This window comes from Tachypleus tridentatus, chromosome 4 (assembly GCF_004210375.1).
Source record: "Tachypleus tridentatus isolate NWPU-2018 chromosome 4, ASM421037v1, whole genome shotgun sequence".
NCBI lineage: Eukaryota > Metazoa > Arthropoda > Merostomata > Xiphosura > Limulidae > Tachypleus > Tachypleus tridentatus.
The window spans coordinates 101,782,914-101,805,103 of NC_134828.1; the positions used below are offsets into that span (position 1 = coordinate 101,782,914).

The 22,190-nt window shown below is 30.9% G+C and overlaps 1 protein-coding gene across 3 annotated transcripts in view; it reads left to right on the forward strand.

Moving 5' to 3' along the window:
• The first annotated feature begins 2,306 nt into the window (after positions 1-2,306).
• Positions 2,307-22,190, forward strand: part of didum (dilute class unconventional myosin) — a 111,446-nt gene continuing 91,562 nt past the window's right edge. For 2 of the 3 annotated variants that reach the window (XM_076500207.1, XM_076500208.1), the window contains exon 1: positions 2,307-2,850. In XM_076500207.1, the coding sequence (XP_076356322.1) occupies positions 2,824-2,850 (27 nt within the window). In that variant the 5' untranslated portion in view covers positions 2,307-2,823. Of the gene's footprint in view, positions 2,851-4,790; positions 4,904-22,190 lie in introns of all 3 variants that reach the window. The other variant, XM_076500209.1, reaches the window with a different exon arrangement.

Consider the following 22,190-nt stretch of genomic DNA (forward strand, 5'->3'; position numbering starts at 1 on the left):
CTAAATACGGAAGATTTCGCGTTGTTGTCTATGTTTGTGATATATGTGTAGTTTTGTTTAAATATATTTCAGTTAATGAATTTTAAAATGTTTTGATTATTGTGGAAAACAAAGAAACGAAGTTGGACAAAGTAATCTTATCGACTTTCTGTTACACGTGTTACCGTCTGCATTGAACAGAAGATAAAATCCAAAACTGTTTTTAAAATATCTTTCTTACTAAATTATATATGTAAAAACGGCTGGTATAGTGCTTTCTCTACCCACACCAGCCATTTTTACATATATAATTTTCTCTACAAATGGGTTTTCTCGTCATCACGGATACTTTCTAACTAAATTTTTTATATTTCCAAAAACTTTTTCTATCACGTGCAGTTTAAATGGCATTCTGTATAAATTTAAAATTATCGGCATTACAACAAAGAGTAACGTCTAGAAACTTAAGAAGACTAATAGTTTAAAATATATATATTTATAACAAAAGTTTTGAATTAATTTCATTTAGTTGTTACACTATATGGTAAATGTAAATACAACTTTTAACTCTGTAGGTGCTACTAAAAATAAAAATTAAATATGTACACTAAGTTTCATGAAGTCCTGTGTGCTTAAAATATCTTGACAAAGATTATGCAGCTAAAAATTTAAATATCAAATTTCGAAACAATAAACAGAATCTGAAACAGTTTGACCCACACTTAACCCTACTGCCATGGTTATTATGCTAAACGTGCATAATAGTGTCTTTTCATGTTTGAGAATGATATTTCATAAATTAATTTCTAGACATTTCTAACATCACTTGCTTAGTAAATAAAGACAGCAATTGATTTGTCTCTTGCAACAATTTAAGTTCATCGTTATGACTTTTACTTAACTACTCAAACGATAGATCTCATTTAACATTTGTACCCTCGGTGGACTCAGCAGATAGCCTGACGTGGCTTTGCTATAAGAAAAACACACACACATTTGTTTTGCTTTTTTATTTAAAAATACTTTAAGACATGTACTTCTTAAATTCGCGTAATATATCTAATGCTGGAATAGAACTTGGCCAGTCTGTTCTTCCAATTTTGACTGATATCGAAATAATATTTAAGCTTACCATATTCAGATAGTTACGTATTGACCCGGCACGGCTAGGTGGTATAAGGCTCTCGACTCGAAATCTGAGGGTCGTAGGTTCGAATCCCCGTCGCACTAAACATGCTCGCCCTTTCAGCCGTCGGGGTGTTATACAAATACGATCAATCCCACTTTTCGTTGGTAAAAAGTAGCCCAAGGATTAACGGTGGGTAGTGATGACTTGGTGTCTTCCCTCTAGTCTTACACTGCTGAGTTAGAGATGGCGAACGCCGATAGTCCTCGTGTAACTTTGCGCGAAATTCGCAAAACAAACAAACATGAAAGCGCAGTGCGTGTTTTGTGTATCTTTTGAGCCGTAAATTTGTATCTTCTGTGAAACGCCTAGTGTATTAACTTTCGAGCTACATTTTCTATTTAATTTATTATTTCACCACTTCACCGCAAAATCTTACTTTTTCAAGGAATTTTGAAGGATCTAAAAACTTGAAAGTTACAAATTTTAACTCTGTGCTCTAAATGCTTGTAAATAAGAAATGAATTATATTTCAACCATAGTACCAATTATTTTGTTGTCAAGTGTTTAGCCTATCGGATTTTTAACCTCACAGATCTTGAAATTATTTCCTAACCACTAGGAGGCTAGTATAATTTTAAAATAATATTTATTATGGAAATAAGTTAACCGCAGATGTTTTTTCTCTTTATATTCCTTTTAATATACCTGTTGCTGGTTGAAGTTAGACGTGTGTAAGCAATATCATTTTTAAATCTATCTTTTGTCTCCTACAGTAAACAATAAAGAAGAATGTGTTTAGAAAACAGCATTTACTGTAAACTGTTATTGTAATTATTCTTTAACCTACTCATTTTCTGATATTTTGCTAACTTTCGGTGTTTAAGCAGTAACGTTAAAAAATAATTAATCAATGTGCAAATCAGCCCAATTAATGTTTAGAAGTAACAATTATCCAAAGTAATAGAATAAACATTATGTTACTGTAAAATCTTATAAGAACTATAAGTTAAAATATTTTGTAATAATACGAATAGTTTAATAGGATTCCTCATTTCCTGCAGAAACTGAAAATATTTTTTACATTATATTAATCGTCAACAGGTAGCGCTTTTGAATCAATGCGGTAGCTTCTGTGGTCGCTATTTCATCTCCTGATTCAATTTTAACTGCACAAATAGCTACGATGAGTTGGTACCTTCAATGGCGTACGAGAGATCAGCTATTTACGCCCTAATATTTATTGTGTCATCGTCATCAACATGAGTAACATCGAAAGAAGGAGTTATACTGCTGATTGTTGACATACTCGTCAGATAACATGTTTAGAATTAGTTAATATTTGTATGTGAACTTAATGACATAACGGCCGGCCGGTAAATCTAACCGGTTACGGTGCTTGAGTGACAAAGATTTCAATTATAATAATAGTTTAACACCAATATTTAGCTTTAATATCCACTCAAGATACTGTTGCAGCAAAGTTTCAGTCTTTTATTTCACAGGAATCAGCTGTTCGTATTTTTGTATATAGTGTACTGTAGTAATAATTAGTCAGTTAGTGATAAAGGTTATAATATTAAAAAGAAAAGGTCATTTGTCTCAGGAGTGACGTGAGCTTAAGCCTAAGTTAGGTAAAACGTAAAAGTTCATTTGGGCCTGGAAGTTGCTGTTAATGTTATTAGTTAAATATATATTAGATTATTACCACCAAAAGGATGACAACTAAGGAATTATATACAAAGGTAAGATACCTTTTTATTCTACGTTACGATAAGTTGTTTAATTTTGTATACGATGATTATCTTTCTGTTATTATGTACGTAAATTTTAACTGTATTTTTTAAAATTTTCTTAAGTCAAAGTATTTAAAATTACAAACTTACTAGTGATAGTGTTCATTATAAGTATAATTTAAATGTAACATGTGGTATAATTTCCAGTAATGAAAAATAAGTTAATATGCTTATTCCTGATTTTTGGCATTATAATTTGTAGCTGTGTGTGTATGTATTCAAATGATTATTAATTATATTCAGAGTTAAATTATTGTAAAAATAAAGTAAGAAAATTTTATTTTTTCCAGTTTTGTTAGTATTTTCCATTGTAATTTATACGTACAACATAAATATATGGTGCTATAATAGTGAATAAGTACTATTGTTTGTATCAGATAATATGCAAAAATATATCTAGTAACTTTTTATTAGCTTTTGATTTGTACCTTAGAGAATAAATATAATGACAACAGTTTAATGTGATGCTTGCTTAAACTTAGTTCAGTAATTTCTCCAGATATTTTAATACGTATAGCAGTGTTAGTTGTATGAATTATTATGGATCAGCATTAATTTTACTTACACAGGCTGTTTTATAAATATAAAAAACACATTAAAGTAATTTTAAAATTCTGTAAATTTGTTATTTTTGTTTTTAACAGACAATAAAACCTTTTAAATTTTGTTAATAAATATAACCAATTGTTGTATTATACTTAAGTGAAGTCACATTAAGTGCTACAGAAATATGCCCGTGAGGTACAACAATTTAAAAGGACAGCATAGTTTAGGTGAGAAGTTTATGGTGGTATTTTAAAAAAAGAAAGATACAGGTCTGAATATTTCTAAAGTTTTAAATTCTTTGCTGAGTATTTGAGTGTGTTAAAAATATAACACACAATATTAAACATTTGGTATCTCTTAAGAGTTTAGTTTTTTGCATTTTTTCATTGTGGTATAGAAAACTTCTCCTTTCCATTTTATAATTCTCTTTATGGGTTTGTAGTTTATAAAATGTTGAACCTTATTCCTCCATTTGGATCAGAACTTCTCTCTGATGAAAGTTTCTGGTTTATTGATACAGCTCAGAAGGATTTGGTTGATTCTGTATATAGATGATAGCAACACTGAGTCTCATTGTGACATTTTCATGACTTGTGTTTGTAGTTCAAATTGGATTAATGTTTGGCTTAAGTATAGACCAGTGACATATGTATCTCATTAATTTCAAATTTAATGACATTTTAATTTTCATAGAGAATAGAAAATAATTTTTATAGTTATGGATCTTGCACAGTACAGCAAAAATATCATACAAGAAAGTTGTGTATGTTTAAAAACTTCAAATATTGGTTGTTGTATGTAGCATGCTTACTGATGTAAGAAATATCAGAAGTATATTAAGAGATTATGTATTGGTTGTAAACATGACTTACATAAGTTCAAGACATTAGAACACAAGATGTCTGATTACATACAATTACTCCTCTGTATGTAGGGTGATCTGCTGCTATTTACAGATTATTTATTTGTCTACCTCACACAATGTTTCTTCTAGTTAGAAATTACTAATTACAGTCAAATGTGATATTTTGTTTTTTACCAATTTTATCCAGGCAGTTTTCAGATGAATGGATTTATTTCACTTCTGTTGTATAATTTTGGGTTCTGTCCATATCTTTACTATTATCTGGTTAAAGATGCATTTCCAAAAACTTGAGCTTATTTCTATGTGTTTTTAAGTCATCTAAGTAATGTGCTGTTAGTAGAGGTAAAGAAAATAAAAATTTAGCCTTAATCAAGAGAAATATCAAGCACAAGTCTAAAGATGTTAAAATTTCATTCTGTAGATCACTGGTTAGGCCACATTTGGAATATTGTGTTAATATTTTGACTCTTTATCTTAGGAAGGACATTGAATTGTTAGAAATGGTTCAGAGGAGAGCTGTTAGGTTGATTTCCGAGACTGTATTATGAGAACAGGTTAAATCTCAAAGTGGTTTCTTTTGGAAAAAGAAAGGTCAGAAGGGAATTTGATTGAGGTTGTTAAGGGAATTGTTAGTTTAGATGCATTTTTTTTTTTTTTACATTGAATTGTAGGATTAGTGTACACAAGTATAATTTTTGATAGAGTGGGAGCATCTCCAGCTAATAATTTTATTTGTATCCTTTGAAATGGGTTGTGTTTAGATGTGATGGGTGTAGTAAATTCAATGGAAGGCTTGATAATTATTTAAATTATTAGGGCTATCTTTGGGTTTTTTTTATTTTTAAGCGTATTGGACTTTAGGATGGTGTAGAGTGGTCACCTTAAATTTTGTTTTTTTTAACCAGGTTTTTGGTACAAAACTATTGTAGATACAGTAAATGATTTTGTATGTTTAAATCCTTTGATCTTTTAAAGTATAATGTAGGTGGGTTTAATGTTTTATATAACTCATGTCTTTAAGGTTGGCATTAATTTAACTCCTTTGTAATTTTTCTGTTATTTCAATATTATCATTATTTTTAAATATTTGATTTTTTTATATTTACATTGAGTATATCAATAGGAGCATTATTAGTAAACTAACAAAGTCGACATTAAGCTTTCAGTTGATTTGATAGAAAGTTGACCAGTTTCAAAACATCTTTTGAAAGTATCTGAAAATCTCTATGAATAGGCTTAAGCTGTATTAGTAGATGATTGAAAAGGATAGCTATAGAGGGAGGCTTCAAATTTTTAACAATTTGTTTTGGTGGTATGTACATTTTAACCATTTGTTTGGAATTACATAAATGAATGCTTTTCTTCTATTAGGTATTTTTATGTGCACAACCATTTAGATGGAGCTTAAATTGAACATAGACAGACATGATCAGATGAAAATTGGCAAGAGTCAGGTGCACAACAAAGTTCTAAAACTTGTTTTTATTAATCAAGGATTCTTTGTTACAAATTAAAACATTTGATAAGCTTCTCAAATATCACAGATTCTGAAATAATCTTCAGTCTTGTATGTTATTTTTTATTGATTGGAGAAATCTGTTCATATAGAATAATCTACAGTTTATTTTGTTACAATTGAAAACAAGTGACAAAAACTTTGAAATTATCTTCAGCTGATAAGTTATTTTACATTGATAAAAAAATATGGTCATGGATAATACAGAATGTATAGTTCTCATAAAATATTACATTCATTTTATAACATTTCTCTTTATCACATATTAAGTCTAAATCCTTTCTGTGCAAAAGTCTTAGGTGTTTTATTTCATTTAACTTTTATGACATTGTAAGATATCTTTGTATTTAAATGTAATCCTAATAACCTGTGAAAGGAAAAAGATGAATGTGGAAAAATTTGAAGTCAGAGGTTCTGTTTATCAAATTTCATTAAATAAAAGTTTATAACAGCTTTCATGTATTATTTAGTGTAATATTTGAGTACAGTATTATGTCTCTTTAGTAACCAAAATTTACTTGAGAAATATTTGTCACAATGCATAAAATTTGTTTTGAAAGGAAAACAGTAGTCTAGGATGGTAGAGGGGCTTATCCATACAGAATATTCCATATCTACCTTTTAAAAGACATTAATTGATTGTCAGTAATTTATCCTAGTGCAAACTGACTTGGATAAGAATGGTCTCTATTTCAGGACATGACCAGTTTAATACTAACTGGTATAATCATTGCAATTATAAACAATTATATCTAATATTTATCTAAATATTTCATGAAATGACAACTTTTATGATAACTAATATGTAATTTTGATTATTGGAGTGTGAGTGACTAAAGTTCTACTTTTATTTATCATTCTTTCACTAAATAATGCTAAAATCTGGTCGTCTTAAATCGCCGAGAATGCAAAAAAAAAACAAGAGAATATAGGTTTCTATGGCATTAACTTCAGAGGGTGGAGCTGAGAATTAGTTGAAGTTTCATTTGCGTGCTATTTTAATCTTTATATATACTGTTAGCCTTACTTTGTTTTATTTTTTGTAAGATACCTCATCTAGAGTAACGTGTATTTTACTCATTAGCTGATTGCTTCAGACTCATCTTTCATCTGATTACATCGATGTTCTTGTACAAATGGTTGTGTCTGATAGCATTTCTTTGACCAAATATAATGTATTTGCAGCTGTCAGAGTGAAATATGTAAAACCATTTGTTTGATAATTTCTGTAGTTCTTTCTTATCAGAATGGAGATAAATATAATTTATGATGTCAATATCCTATATTTTACTTCTGCACATAGAGTAGACTGAACAATGCCTGGAATATTATTCACATAGATTGTAAACTAAATGACCCTAGCATGTTAACTCGTGGTATTCTGCTTGTTATCTCCATTCAACTTGATGCACTTTCATTTAGTCAGATGTGTTGCTTTTTGACTGCAATATTTTGTACATCTGATAATTTCAGAATCTGTGTTGTAAATTTTTGTCTCACTTATCAGTCTTATGTGGAATAGTATTAAATGCTTTCATGAAATCCTCGTAAATTGCATTAAGACCCTTCACGTAGTTGATCACATTAGTCCATTCGTTTGTCACTTTTAAAATAGCTTTAATGTTGTAAGTCTTCCATTTATAAAAACAAACTACATGTTAAGTGAAGTGGCAACTTTTGTATGGTTTATTTTTTTCAGATAAAACTTTCCATAATTTATCGTATTCTAATGCTTGTGAGGTTTATTGGCCTGTTGTTTTCTGGTTCCTTTTATTTAACTGAAGGTGTAATTTTAACAAATTTCTACTGTTTTTAGTGTGTTGTTGAGGATCAATGCTGAGTTGTGTGAAGTCTTTTCTTCTACACATTTCTTTAGCATCTTTGAATGCCTGTCATCGTATCTGTATAACATTTTATTTTCAGATTTTTAATTTTTTTAAAGGCATGTTCTTCACCTATCAGGACATAAGTATTCAAAATAAATGTTTCCATACTTAGTTATATATCATCCAACAAATGTTTAAAACTACACATCACATTATTATTAAGTTGAGAAATAATTTTGCTATAGATCAGTTCTGGATCTGAGCTAATATTGATAAAATGAGGAAAAGGATGCCAGTTAATTTTTAAAGTACACAAAAGTTGTTTGTTTAAAACTGCTGTTAAATGATTGGCTTCTTTCCAACATTTCCAAGTGTACTTTAGTTGATTATTGCATCTTTTGCTTGTATAATATATTTCAGTTTTGTTGACACAGCACATTACATAGTTGAGAGTGCCATATTTACATGCACATGTGTGCAAATTGTTAGTTCTTGACATTCCTTTTGAAAACATGTAATGCAGTATAACAATAAGTAAATTTACAGTAAATGTGTTCTCAGTTATTAAATATTGTATTGTTCAGTGCTTATGGTTTATTACAAAATAATAGTAAATGCACATAATTATTACTTATATCAGTGTTGCATGTCTACCAACATCACTACAAATTAGTAGGGAGGTACATGTTTTTGAAGTTAATATATACTGAGATGGTGTTTATCCAGTTTTATAGCTTAAGATGTGTTTGCACATGTACTGTTATAGGTTCAACTCAATTTGTGGTCTTATAATTAATTGTGCTACTTACTTTAAAAAGTTTTTAATTTTTTTAAGTAGAAATAATAGTATCTGTTGCAACTTTAAGATGCTTCAGTGTTTACATCTGTAAGTAAGGTAAAAATTCTGCAGACTTAAGTCATTCTTAGATAATTCAATTTCAGTATATCAGTTGTCAAAAATAATCTGAGAATTTTTGGGGATAATCATGGTGGATCATTTTTACTCATAAATAAAGAATTATCTGGCTAACATTAAATTTGATAATCTGTTCCCACTATTTATGATATGTGACATAAATCTTAACACTTTCCTCTGATGCATTTAGATATTTTTGCATTGTCACCTAGCAACAATTAGGATTTAACTGTTCCATTTCTGTAGGGGCTGTGTTTTGTCTTTATTAACATTGTATTTTGACATATTGTCTAAAGTTTCCAGTACACAATGTGAAATGTACTTTGTTCAGAAATGGGATTCATATTTACATGATCATAAAATTAAAAGGAAACATACAGATTCAGTGTGATGTCATCCTTTAAGCTGTAAATAAAGGTGGAGAAAGGAAACTTATGTGAAGAAAGTATATCAAGTCATCCTTCAGTATTTGTTAAATGCTCCTTCATAAGTATAATTTATACAAAACTGATTGACTGCAGGAAGGTCTTTGCCACAAGGCATGAAGAAAGGAGCAAGTCATGACTGCATCAATGGTTACTTGAGAGCAAGATTTCATAAGAAAAATTATTGTATATGTTTCTCTACTCACAAAGAAATAGAGTAAATATTTTGGATTTTTTTTTATAAACATAATAAATGCTACAATGTTTCAGTGAAGTCCTCAGAAATATCTATTTTACTATTTTGTGACATGAGATGCAAACAAAACTTTTGGAGTCACATTTCAGCCAAAATTTATAAAATGAGATTCAATGGGCCAAATTTTCTGAATTACATTTTCAAAACTAACAATATATTTTAATTTGAATCTGTTTCAGATTTTTAAAAAGGTAATCTGATTTGCAAAAAAATATATTCAATTTGAGTTAACAGAAAATGAGGTTCTAGCCATTGGTTCTAGGATTCCACATGTCATATGTACATGTAAACATTTATTTATGCACTATACTTATGGCATTGTTTCAACCATTTTAAATCCTCTTGGTGTGTATTCCTGTATGTGGTGAGGAGACCTTCCAGGGAAGGTTCTGTTCTTTCAGTTTACCTCCTCTGGGACCCATATGTTTGCCACATGTAGTGACCCCTGAAGGGGAGGAGTGGATCCTGGAGGTTGAGCAGTCGAACCCTGACACACCACTTTGGCCTTGAATTCCTGTAGACGGGCAGCCTTGGGGTGGTCCCTCCCTGGATCAGTCGGCTGGCCCACTTGGGCTCGGGGCAACCAAGTATCAGTGTTGGATGTTCTCAACAGGTGTTGTATACATTGTATCTGATGCTAGTGTTTGGGTATAGTGCCAACGAAACCCTGACGTTGCTGCAGTGTCCTTGTTTGACATTGTAGTGCATCCCCTCCTCAGGCTCCATGGTGGGTGGTGTCAGTGAACACTAAAATATTCCTTTTTTTATTATGGATCCTCCACATAGAAGCTTAAATAAAATAGTGAGAAAAACAATCCATAGGTAAATGACCATGTCTTCAAGATTCTGAGCAGAAATTTTCAACATCTGTTATACATCATTTTCTTATCCTACATTCTCTTTAAGACAAACCTTTAGGGCAGATGCTTTCCTTTCTCATTCAGAAGAGACTAGAGGGACTTGCTGGCTCTTCAAAGTCAGTGAAGAAGCTTTGCTCTGGTGACATATTGGTGGAAACATCCACATATCAACACTGAACTCCTCTTGCATTCAAAGGCAATTGGGGATACACCTATAGAGGTTACACCTCATGCTACTTTGAATTCATTACAAGGAGTTATCGTTGAGAGGGATTTGAAGAACATCCCAAATCAGAGATTCTCGCTGGTTTCTCCACCCAAGGAGTTTTTGTAGTGAGGCATATCTCCACTTGCAAAGATGGAATTAAGATGTCAACTAATGTCCTCATTCTGACATTTACATCACCATGTCCAGCTGCCACCAGCAAGGAAGGTTATCTTGATTGCAGGGTATGGTCATACATTCTAAACCCTCTCAGATGTATCCAGTGTCAGCGGTTTGGTCACTCGAAGACGTCATGTCATGGTTCCTTGACGTGTGCTCATTACAGTGGCAAGGACCACGATGCCTACGAGTGTAAAATGGATCCTTGTTGCATTAATTGAAATGGCTCTCACCCATCATACTTTTGTTCTTGCCATAAGTGGTTGGAAGTAAAAAGGTGCAGCATTTGAAAATGACTCATAACGTTGCTTATCCTGAGGCTCAAAAGTTGCTGTCCACCATTTCATCTTGGATGTATGCTGCTGCACTTCACTCCACTACTACAGTGGGAGTGCAGAGGATCTCTGTGCCTCCAAAAGAATCATTTTCAAACCAAATGAAAAGCCTTTTGACCTCCATGGTTAAAAAAGTTGATGATTCAACTTCAACACCCATCTCTGTCCCTAACATACATTCCAGCAAATTCCAAGATCCACTTCCTTTGATTCCAGGTATGGACATTTCCTCAGGTACATTTTCTCCCACCCCAAGATTCAAAATGATCATTGTTCATGTCCTCAATCACTGGAATCCTCTTTCAACAGCAAAGGTCTGCCCAATTGATCCAAGGAGGTCGATAGACCTCCCTCGAATAAAGACAGTAAAGAAAAAAAAGATGTGGTCATAAACAGAAGAGTTTTCTACCCAAATCACCTACATGTAAATAAAAATGACCATCTTGATACACTGGAACTGTTGAGGTTTTCATTCTAATCTGTATGGCATCAAAACACTGATTGCTTCCTACCACTTTGTATGTCTTTCCTTACACAAAACATTTCTGAAACCTACTGATACAGGCACCTTTCGGTGGGTTTTTTTTGTACAGAAATGATAGGCTGTGTGATGGACAAGTGCATGGAGGGATGGCACTATTGGTTGATCAGCATTTGCTCACCCTGTCTTTGCCACTCAACACACCCTTGGAGGCTGTAGCCATCTGTGTTTCCTTTGGTCGTACAATCATTGTTTGTTCTCTCTACCTGTCACCTGGAGAGATCTATGATCAATCAGACTTTGATGCTCTCATTGAACAGTTGCCATCTCCCTTTCTAATCCTGGGGGATTTTAATGGACATCATACCATCTGGGGGAAGGGCTGCTCCATAGAGCATATGCTCTCTGGTCACAACTTTTCTATTTTCAGTAGCAGTTCTTATACTATTTTTATACACCTTGTCAGTCCTTTACTGCTATTGGTTTCTCAGTTTGCTTCCCTTCACTATTCTCCCACTTTTCATGGAAGGTTGACAATAATCCACAAGGCAGTGATCAAGTTTGAGAGATACTGGGTCAATGCCACCTGATCTGCATGCCTAGGTGGAAGCTGGATTAAGCAAACTGGCCCTCTTTTAAACTGCTCTTGCAGAACTTGATCCTGCCATCAATAGGTGACTGTGTGGCAGCAGTAACTGTTTTATACAGGCAGCTGCTCAATGTATTCTTAAAACCTCAACATGTTTTCCACACTCTCCAGCAGGCCCATGCATGTACTCAGTAGATAAGATGTCAAAGCCAGAAGGAATCTTGGATTAAGTTCACAACCAGCATATCTTTCAACCACCAGTTCCAAAGTCATAGGGACAAGATTTGAAAGGTCAGTGGGCAATATAATTCTTTCCCTCTCTTGATCTTGCTCTTTGGCCATGAAGTAGCTGATACCTGGAGCATTGCTGATATTCTAGGTGAAAGCTTTTGCTGGGTATCTAGCACTTCTGCTTCTTCCTCCATCTTCTTAGCCATCAAGACTTGGGCAGAGCAATCACCTCTTTCCTTTCGAGCTGATTGCCTATATGACTGTAATCGTCCCTCTACACTGGTAGAACTCAAACTGGCTCTTCATTGGTCGGACCTGATGATGTACACTATCAAATGCTGCACCAGGTTGTCATAACTTTTCTCAAGATTGAATATGGAAGTTTTTTATTGTTTATTTTCTTTCTGGCAGTAACTTTATTCTTGACAGATTACCAACATATTTTATACCTAATGTTTTGTCTTGTCAAGAATTTTGGCAACATATCATAAGCAGTGTCTTGTAAAATTTAAGTGTTCATAAAACTAGCAAAAATGACTACTTGTTTCCAGAAAAAATATTATTTAATAGTATATTTCAAGCTTCTATAGGAAAACAAAGAAATACTTTAAAACCAGAATTTACTGTCAAATTAATTAACCTGTGTATTTCAAACTTTTATGGATAGAAGAAAAAAAGTTAACTCTTATTATGAAGTTGATCAATTTGACTCACTTTGTAACTAATTGTGACAGTGAAACTTTAAGGATACTTGTTTTGATCTTACAGTTTACATATTAGCATAACTTCAAAAACTTCACAAATGAATATCAAAGTTGTTGGCGTTTGTTTGTTTGTTTTAAATAGCAAAACCGTATTTATCTCCTTAATTGTAACTGTAGCAAAGTCATCAATGTACAGTAAAGGGGAAAGTTGAGAATATGAAATAAATAATACTGTGTGAAAGGTTAGAATTTGAAGACATTAAGTAATATGGAATTCTTGTGAAAAATTCTGCAGCCATTCCAGAGAAGACACAAAAATATTTCAGAATTTAATAAAGATTATTTATAGTTTCACAGAGATGATGTTAGTGATGTTGAAGTCCATGATAAGAGAGTTAAATGGTGATTTCCACATTCTTTGCTGAATGACTTTGGTAACAGATACCTTATCTTCAAACAACAGAATTCAAGAGTAATAATACTTGTTTATATTTTCCCAAATTCTTTCTAGTAACCTTTGAACAATCTTCTTCTGTATCAGAAAATATCTGAAAAATAATGGTTCCAAGTTGCACTATTTAAGCTTTTAAGGTGTTTAGGATGATTTTAGTCAGAGATGTGAGCACTGCATACATTATTTAAAAAAAAAATCTCAACCATGTTTATTCTTCAACAGAAAGTTTTGTTACAAAGTTGTGAAAAGATTTAAAGTTTGAAGTTTTGCCAAGTTGTATTGCAGGGAGAGGTATGAGAGGTACATGATAGATTTTGGTGAGTGAATGAATGACTTGAAAGACTGAGTGGCCTTTTGCCTTACTTGTACTTTATCATAGTTTAATTTGAAAGACTGAATGGCCTTCTACCTTACTTGTACTTTCTCATAGTTTAATTTGAAGTGAATTGCATTCTTGCTTTTTATAATTTGAAAACAAAAACACTTCAATTTTGACTTTTAGTAAAACAAAATATTGGAAGTTTGGTACAAATGTTTTTATCATAAAGTATTTAATTTTATTAATGTTATGATTATGTAAGTTCTGAAAAAATAAGTTGTGATGTTCTGGTAGATTTCTATGGTCAGTGAATGGTGGATTTCAACTAGTTTTCTATCACTGTGATTTAGTTAAAGAGAGATAGTCAACTTTGTGGATTCCAGATTAAGTATATGATGGGGCTTAGGTAGTTAGCAAGAGAATGTAGAATACATATTGGACTTCCTTTCCGTTCCATAAATGTGCTTGACACACACACACACACACACATTTTAAGAATATCAGGAAAAGTGACACACAGGTATAGTAGTTATCACTTTCAAGGATAGCTGACAATTTTTGCCAGTGAATTTATTTCACCTATTTATAGGTATAACTGTGTTATAAACTTGCCTGAGTCTATCTACAATCTCCTGTTAATGTAAATACATCTTTGTCTTGTATCCAAGAGTGGTAGTAATAGAAGTGCTTCTCTCATATCTGTTTATAAATATATATGGAAAACAAAGAAATGATTCATAAAGTATAAAGAAAGTTTATTATCTGTTAACACTTCAAAAAGAGCCTGATGGCTTTAACCCTTTCGATATAGGTAGGGGTCAGAGAGCATGTCATCATATTTGCAGACTTAAAATTTAAAATTTTATAAAACTAATATTTCATGAATGTATGTTAGTAAATTTGGTATGAAGTTGTAGATTAGAATTGAAATTAGTTAAGTTTTTAATGTTAACAATTAACATGTATCAATTTTTGTGTTATATAGCTTTGGTTCAGATTAGGTGTATTTGGTATATAAATAAAGTATATTTTATTATGAAATAGAAATTCAAATTGCTGACATTGACAAAACAGAATATAAACTAAGAACTTCCTATCTTTTCAGTTTTCTGAGATATATTTAGCAAATCAAGTTGACCATGCTCATCTCTTCCATCATTTGAAATGCTTGTTTACATTCATATATTTCACTCTTATGTATTTATAACCAGATGAATGCTAGGAATTTCCTCAACATGGTGATTACAGCCTTTGCAAAGTGTATTTGCTAGAGAACCTATTTGTTTTCATAGTAGTCATGCTGAGAAAGGGATGAAATGACATTATTTGAAAGAAACCTTAGTAAGCCTGATTATTTACAGTAGAATTCAGTGTTGTCTGACCTATATAAAAACCCTATCAAGCTTTATTTCTTGAAATAGGAGTCATAAAAGCTAAAATGCACTTATCTGGATAGAATAGTTTGATTACTATCTGCCCATTATGAATTTAGTTTTGGGGGTGTAAGAGGGCTGTGAAGCTTTAAATGTAGTAGTCATTGGTATAATAAGCCTAAGACATAATGTGGGATCATTGAGTCTGTAGCAAAGTGAATAAAATATATTGTGAAAATAAAAATATTGATTAAATTTTTAATGTAATTCTTATCTGAATTAAGCTATTTTCTGTCATATAACATGTTTTTAATAAAAAAACAAAACCTCTTTAAGTAACAGTGACCAAGAAATCAACACATTTTTGCAATTTTATTGTCTATATACTTTATTTTACACTTTCAATACATAAATTAACAATATTAGGTTATACTTTTATTGACATAAAAGCCATTGTTAGAACATAATGTTACCAAAATTCAGGAATGATCTTAATTTTTATTGGCTCACAAAATAATTTGACTGCACTTTTCTGCCTGTTTTCCAAGATGGATTTCACAGAAATTATTTTAGTTAGCTATTAAATGTGTGGTTAGAGTATACGTAATATAAAGGCTAGTTTTATGCTGTTAGATACAGTAACATAAAGCTACATGTGCATGCATGAATCTTCTGTCATGTTGTTGGTCACACAGAGCTGAAAGGTCAATAAAAGAAAAATAAATATTTGTAGATATATGTTATAAGATTTCAGCTATTTGGAATAAACATTTATGGTTTTGTGTCATAAATTTTAATCATCTAAGAAGTAACGTTGATTTTGCTCCTAACTTGCTTTTGATGGTTATAAAGTTAGTCTAATTGACCAAACCTTTACAAAGTTAAGGTAGAGAAAATAACATATAAAATGTAAAGTTTTACTGAAAAGGTTTTGTTTATTTAGGAGGTTTTAGAGGTTACACAAATAAAATCTCAAATTTTTGAAACAAAGGAAAGTATTCCAATCTTCATTTAAAATTTATTTTATACTCAGAATAGTAAAAAAAATGATATATTCTCAGACAAATCTCAGTAAAAGTACTTCATTAAAAATATTATTTTTTTTAATATAAATGTCACGTAATGTTTACTAATTGGCTGCCAAATTTTGTGAAGCTAGACGTACTGTATTAAAAGATATTGAATGAAACAAAAATGGTTACAAGGTCAGTTCCTGGGGCCAAACCTGTAGTGAGAGAGTTAGTACATTCACTGTGGGTTCATGTATCTTACATTCTTGTAATCATGAAGGTATAAGTACTTAATATACCTTTACAAACTTTGGCAGGCTTTAAGTATACATTAAGTTTTGTGTACACAAAAAAATCAATTTTTAATTAAGTATTTTTGCTTAAAACTTTGTCTCTTATTATATATAGTTGGAGTGTTGACTGTTCTGAGTGCAAAGTGATTTTTATGTTAAGATTAAAACTATTTTTCTTCATCTTAAAATGTTGAGGCTTTATTTGCATAATCTCTAAAGCCACTTAAAAATATTTTCCCAGAAAAACTATTTTATCTGTTATTAACTGTACCATAACTCTACATTGGTGGTTGATTTTATTAACCTTACAATCACCACATAACATTAAAAAATAAATAAAAATTACTTTTTTCTAGAATAACTGCATATTGTAACAGGAAATTACAATTATTTATCTTAAATAGCTTAAAGCTCATTACAGTATATATCTATTTATACTGAGTTTTATTGACATTTGAATTACACCTGGCTAATAATCCCACCACACAATTCGTAAATCACTCAGCGAACATGCAACTTACAATACTACCCTGAATCACATAACACAAGCTGCTTTTACAGATACCTTGTGAAGAATTATTATTTTTCATTATTTAACCTAAAAAGTTTCTAATTGTTATATTTGTTATTATTTATAAGAATATAAATGAGGTATAGTACTTACTCAGATCTTCCTCTTTTTCACTGTTAGTGAAACATAAGCCATCTTTTTTATACTAATGATCCTAAAAACTTGAAATAATAAGACAGGAACATCCTATAACTATGGTAGTTTTGGCTTTCAAACTGTGATAAGAGCATGTAAAAATTGAGCTGAGCTATTGTGTGTGATTCTCATGAGAACAAACTTGAAACTCAACAAAGAAATACATTGCTCTCTACAAAAACATAACCTCATATAATAAGTCATTTTAATAGATTAAAACTTTAGCTTTATATTGGTTGTAAATAATATAGAATAAAACATCAAATAACTGTTAGCAATGTTTGAAAGAGATGTGACAGATAGGTCTGATTTTCTAGCTTATAAACAAATAAGATTGAAGGTGATAAAAATCATGTTTTGCATAGGTAATGTCTGTATTATAAGTAATTCATGTTTTAAAGTTCATACCTTTTGGAGGGGTAGTAAATAAAGTAGTGAAAAATGAAGATCTAAAGAGAAGATGCCACAATCCTGATACCAGGGAAAATTGAAGATTTACAAAAAAAAAATATTCTGGTGTAAAAATTATGAACTTAAAACTTATAAAATATTAAAGTTTGATTCATTAACTATGTTTTTATATCAAATTGATATTTATTTATTTATAATGAAGTTGTTTAATTAAAATTTTAACGTAATCCTGTAAAATGTTGAGTTGAGCACTTTTACCTATCTGCTGAGAAGGGTTTAAATAATCTGATATAGATTGTACTTAGAAATGCTAATAAAGAAAAACAGCATAAGAAGCTTTACACAGTGGATATTGCTGCAATTATCATCAGCTGGAAAGTGGAGCTGAGTGGTTTGTGAAATTTTTTAATGGATTAATCATCGACCTTCTTAATTAATTACTTTTAACTAATTGATTATTCTTGCATGAGACTTAACTAGATGTAAATAGTAACAACCTAACACACTAATTACTTAATTGATTGCTATTATGAGTCAGGACACTAATTGATTAAGCTGAGTAACTTTTAATTATTCAAGAATAAATCTGAAAAAAATCATAATAGCAATTGATTACTTGAATAGTTCAAAGAATCAGAAACACTAATTTTGGTTATTGGATTATTTTTGTGATATTAATAAATTTAAATGATAATTTTCATTAATCTATTATTTTGTTAATCTCCCAGCTCCAGTTAGGATCAGAGATGTTTTGTATACACACCATCTACCGTGTATATAATGTATCAGTACCTTACGTTCTAAAAACATTATTAAAACTTACATAATCTTAATAGTTTGTATGACTTTAAAGTATTCATCTTCTATCGCAAGGTAAATGTAACATTAGGTTAAACAAAACACCTTTGTAGTTTTATTTATTCCATGGATCATTGAAATTATGCATACACACATGACTGTAAAACAAATCTCTATGTACACCTATACTATATCAAATTAAATTAATGACACCAATGTAGCTGTGCATATATGCAACTCTAGGGAATGCTGTGACATTTAGAGAAATTGAATTTGCTTCATGTGGTAAAAGCCTACTAAAACTTTTCTTGCTAATATAACTATAGTTGTCCATGTATTTTTAGATATAAAAATGTATGATGACAGTGTTGTTATATTAACAATTTATACTGCACATAAACAAGGTTAAAAATTAGGGAGGTATTTTTTAAAAATGTACTAAAATATTATGCACCAGATTGCTTAATAAAAATAGTGTGTGTGTGTGTGTGTGTGCAAATGACGTCATTGATCTAGTCATATATTGACTGCTGCTCATTCTTTTTGTTATGATATGGAAGTATTTAAAAATCCTTGTATGAGTTAAACAGCTGATTTTCTTATATTATGTTAATTAAAGCAGATGTATTATGGTGCAGATGTTACTTTACATGAAGAAAAGAACCTCTTTTTTTTTTTTTTTCTCAGCATTTGTTATATATTCAGCATTTAAACCAGAATTATACCATGAAATTGATTATGGACCTGTTAATTTAATCTAAGTTAAATATAATGTATTCTTTAGATCCATTTACCTGTATGACAACATCCATCCAAACAGTGATGTTTACATTGTTTGTACTCGTATCTTTGTACCTGTATTATCTGTTTGAATGTGCATAATTGCTAAGCATGAACTTTAAAAAGGGTATTTAAACATAGAATAATTAGTTCAGTGGTTCCAAAACTTGGTTTTATGAGAGTTTGAGGAGTCTTCAGCATTTGTCAAAATACTCTTAAAAAAAAAACTTCTTTGACAATATTTATTGTATATTTTTGTATTTATTTCAATATAATATAACTATAAAGCTCTGATTATTCTTGAGTTTGTTTAAAAAGAACAAATTGGAATGAAAGTCAGTTATTTCAAACATTTTATATGAAATTTATATTTAATGATTAGGTGACTGTCTTCAGCCAAGGTGTCTTAAGGTGTGGGGGCTTCAAGTTACAAAATCAAGGAACCCCAGTAATATTTATAAAAAAAAAAGCAATATTTATTTAAAAAAAAACACCTCAGGGTGGTATGGTTTCTTTATGTGGATGTGCTGTTGATTAGTTAAGTACAGAAAAGGTGTGCATATGTATTTCAAATCATGTACTCTTACCCCTGAAAATCTGAAATTGTTTCATTTTTTTTTTAGTTTTCTCTCATGCTTTCAACAAACATGAGACTTAAAGTTCTGAATGAGCTGACACAATGTGAAGTATGTGTCACACTTCTCACCTTACAATTGATTTATTGTGTAGCTTTTGGTAAATCTTACATATAAACTCTGTTTTCCTGCCATACTTCCAATTTTCTTGATAACAGTCATGCTGTTCAAATGATGCATTCTTTTTGGTTATGGATTCTCTAGTTCATGTTAATTTTGAAGCTGATACCTCAGTTAATGCTTCATTCAATTCTAATACTTTGATCAATGATAGAAATTCTTTTGTTTCTTTAGAGGCTTGACAGCCCAGCATGGTAAGGTGGTCAGAGTGATCAACTTGTAATCTGAGGGTCATGGGTTCAAATTTCCATTGCACCAATCATTTACTGTGTGTTTGTGAACTGAAGGCATAGTATAAACTTCTTTGCTCCAAAAGTTTTACTGTGTCATTGAGGTCATTTCACTCTATATTCTATAAGGTGTTGGTTAGATTTCTTTTGGAATATTGGGAAATGTTTTGATCATCTTACTTCAGAAAGGATGTTGAAAGTATTCAGAGAAAAGCTAGTAGAATCATTCTAAGTTTGGAATGATTATTATGTGGGATAACTGTGGATTGAAATGTCTTGACTTGTTTTTGCTGTAGAAAAAAAGGCTTGTGTAGATTTGATTGAGACTTCCAAAATTGGTAGAGATTTGCAATCCATAAATTTTGCACATCCCTATTGAAGGCATTGTTACCTTTCTAGTAGGATTGTTGTAAAATGGAATAATTTGCTTTCAAGTGTGATAGAAATTCAATGTTAAAAGTGTGTGAAAAGACAATGAATAATCATTTGAAATACCACAGTTAGACACCAGAAAAATTTTTGAATGTTGCTTGTAGTAGGTTTGTATACAAAGGAACACATAATAGCATTTGAACCTTCTTACCCTTTATAAGTGGAATGAAATACACTACATACAATTTAGAATTAAAACTCTCAAGTATCTAGGAAACAATGGTTATTGTAAGTGAGTTGATATTAATTTAACACATTTAAATGGTAATCAGCAATCAAAACAAGAAGTATCAGGAGAAAAATTGGAATTGAACTTGCATAATTTGCAGAAACTGAGCACGACTAACCAACACTTGGATTTTATTATTATAGTTGTGGTAACTTTTATGATTTTTCATGGTAATGTGATTAAACAATAGTCAAAAAGTTATAATTTAAAACAATGAACTTTATTATCTTAAAATTTGAGATTAAACAATTGACTAACTAGTGAAATGCATTAATCCTTTAATTACTTGCTGTTGTTCTTGGTTATTTTTACTTTTCCCAGACCAGCATGAATAATCAAGGCACAAGTGTATATTTATTTATCTTCACAGCAATGTGTGCATGTTCACAATCACATTATACCAACAGCTGCTTTATAGTATTGCCCAAACTAATTGCCTTTGGTCCAATATGAGCTTAAATATGTGCACTCATTGGTTAAAATGAGAGAAAGAAGAAAAACAAATGATTTGAAATTATTAATGTGTTGTGCAACTGTAGCACTTCATTTCTGAAAAACGAGTTCAAAATCTGCCATTAAAATCCTAGAAACAGTTCCATTAAGGACTGAAAAGAACACAAAATAGTTCTAAATTTCCAAGAGGCCAAAATTGTTTTAGATTTAAGGTTTATTTAGCACAGTTCTACTTGTGAATAAAATACTAGGTGAAATTTTGTAGAATGGATGGAAACTGCCTGTTGTAGAGACACAAGTGCAGAAGATGACATTTTGAAAGTCTTCTGCCCTTGTCTTCAAGTCATTGTGTGTGTAGGTGCTAATGGTCTTTTTTAGTGTCCTGGTGGAATGTGGGGAGGATGTTGTGAGTGGTTGGATTATCACCGTTTCTGATTGGAGGAGAGATTTCCTGTAGATTCAACCAATGGCAGCTACAGGTTACTCACCTCTAATCTGGAATCTCTGTCAAGGCATGATTTAGACCAGTGTGTGAAATATAAAAATGGTGTTGTTGTAAGCATAAATAACTAGCTTGTGTAATAAACAGGAGGTGAAATGGTCATCTTTGCTTCTAAAATAAATTACAAAGTCTATGGATTTGAAGAGAATAAATATATATATATATTGTACAACACATTTAATTATGTTATGCACTTAAGATTAATGTTTATCATCAGTTTAAAGCAAATTTTTTGTTTTGTTTTTTACCTGAAGATAACCAGTTTGTGGGTATTTTTTCACAAGTGTCTGGTTACATATTCTATTTGTAACTTTTAAAATTAATACATTAAATCAGACTAAATTTGGAAATTAGATGAATGTGTATATTTTTTATTTGATTGAGTATTATGGCCCATGGAACATTTGAATGGTTGTAAGTTCTGTGAGCTTGAAAACAAATTATTGATACATGTTAAACACTTGGGACAAAGCATTTTTTTCTGTTATAGGAGTGATTACTTTATTTGATTTAAAAAAAAACTAAATTTAGTCTTAGAAATTCCATCAAAGGTAAGAAATATGAAAAGTTATGAGAAGAATGGACTTCATTATCTGAGGAGAAATATTG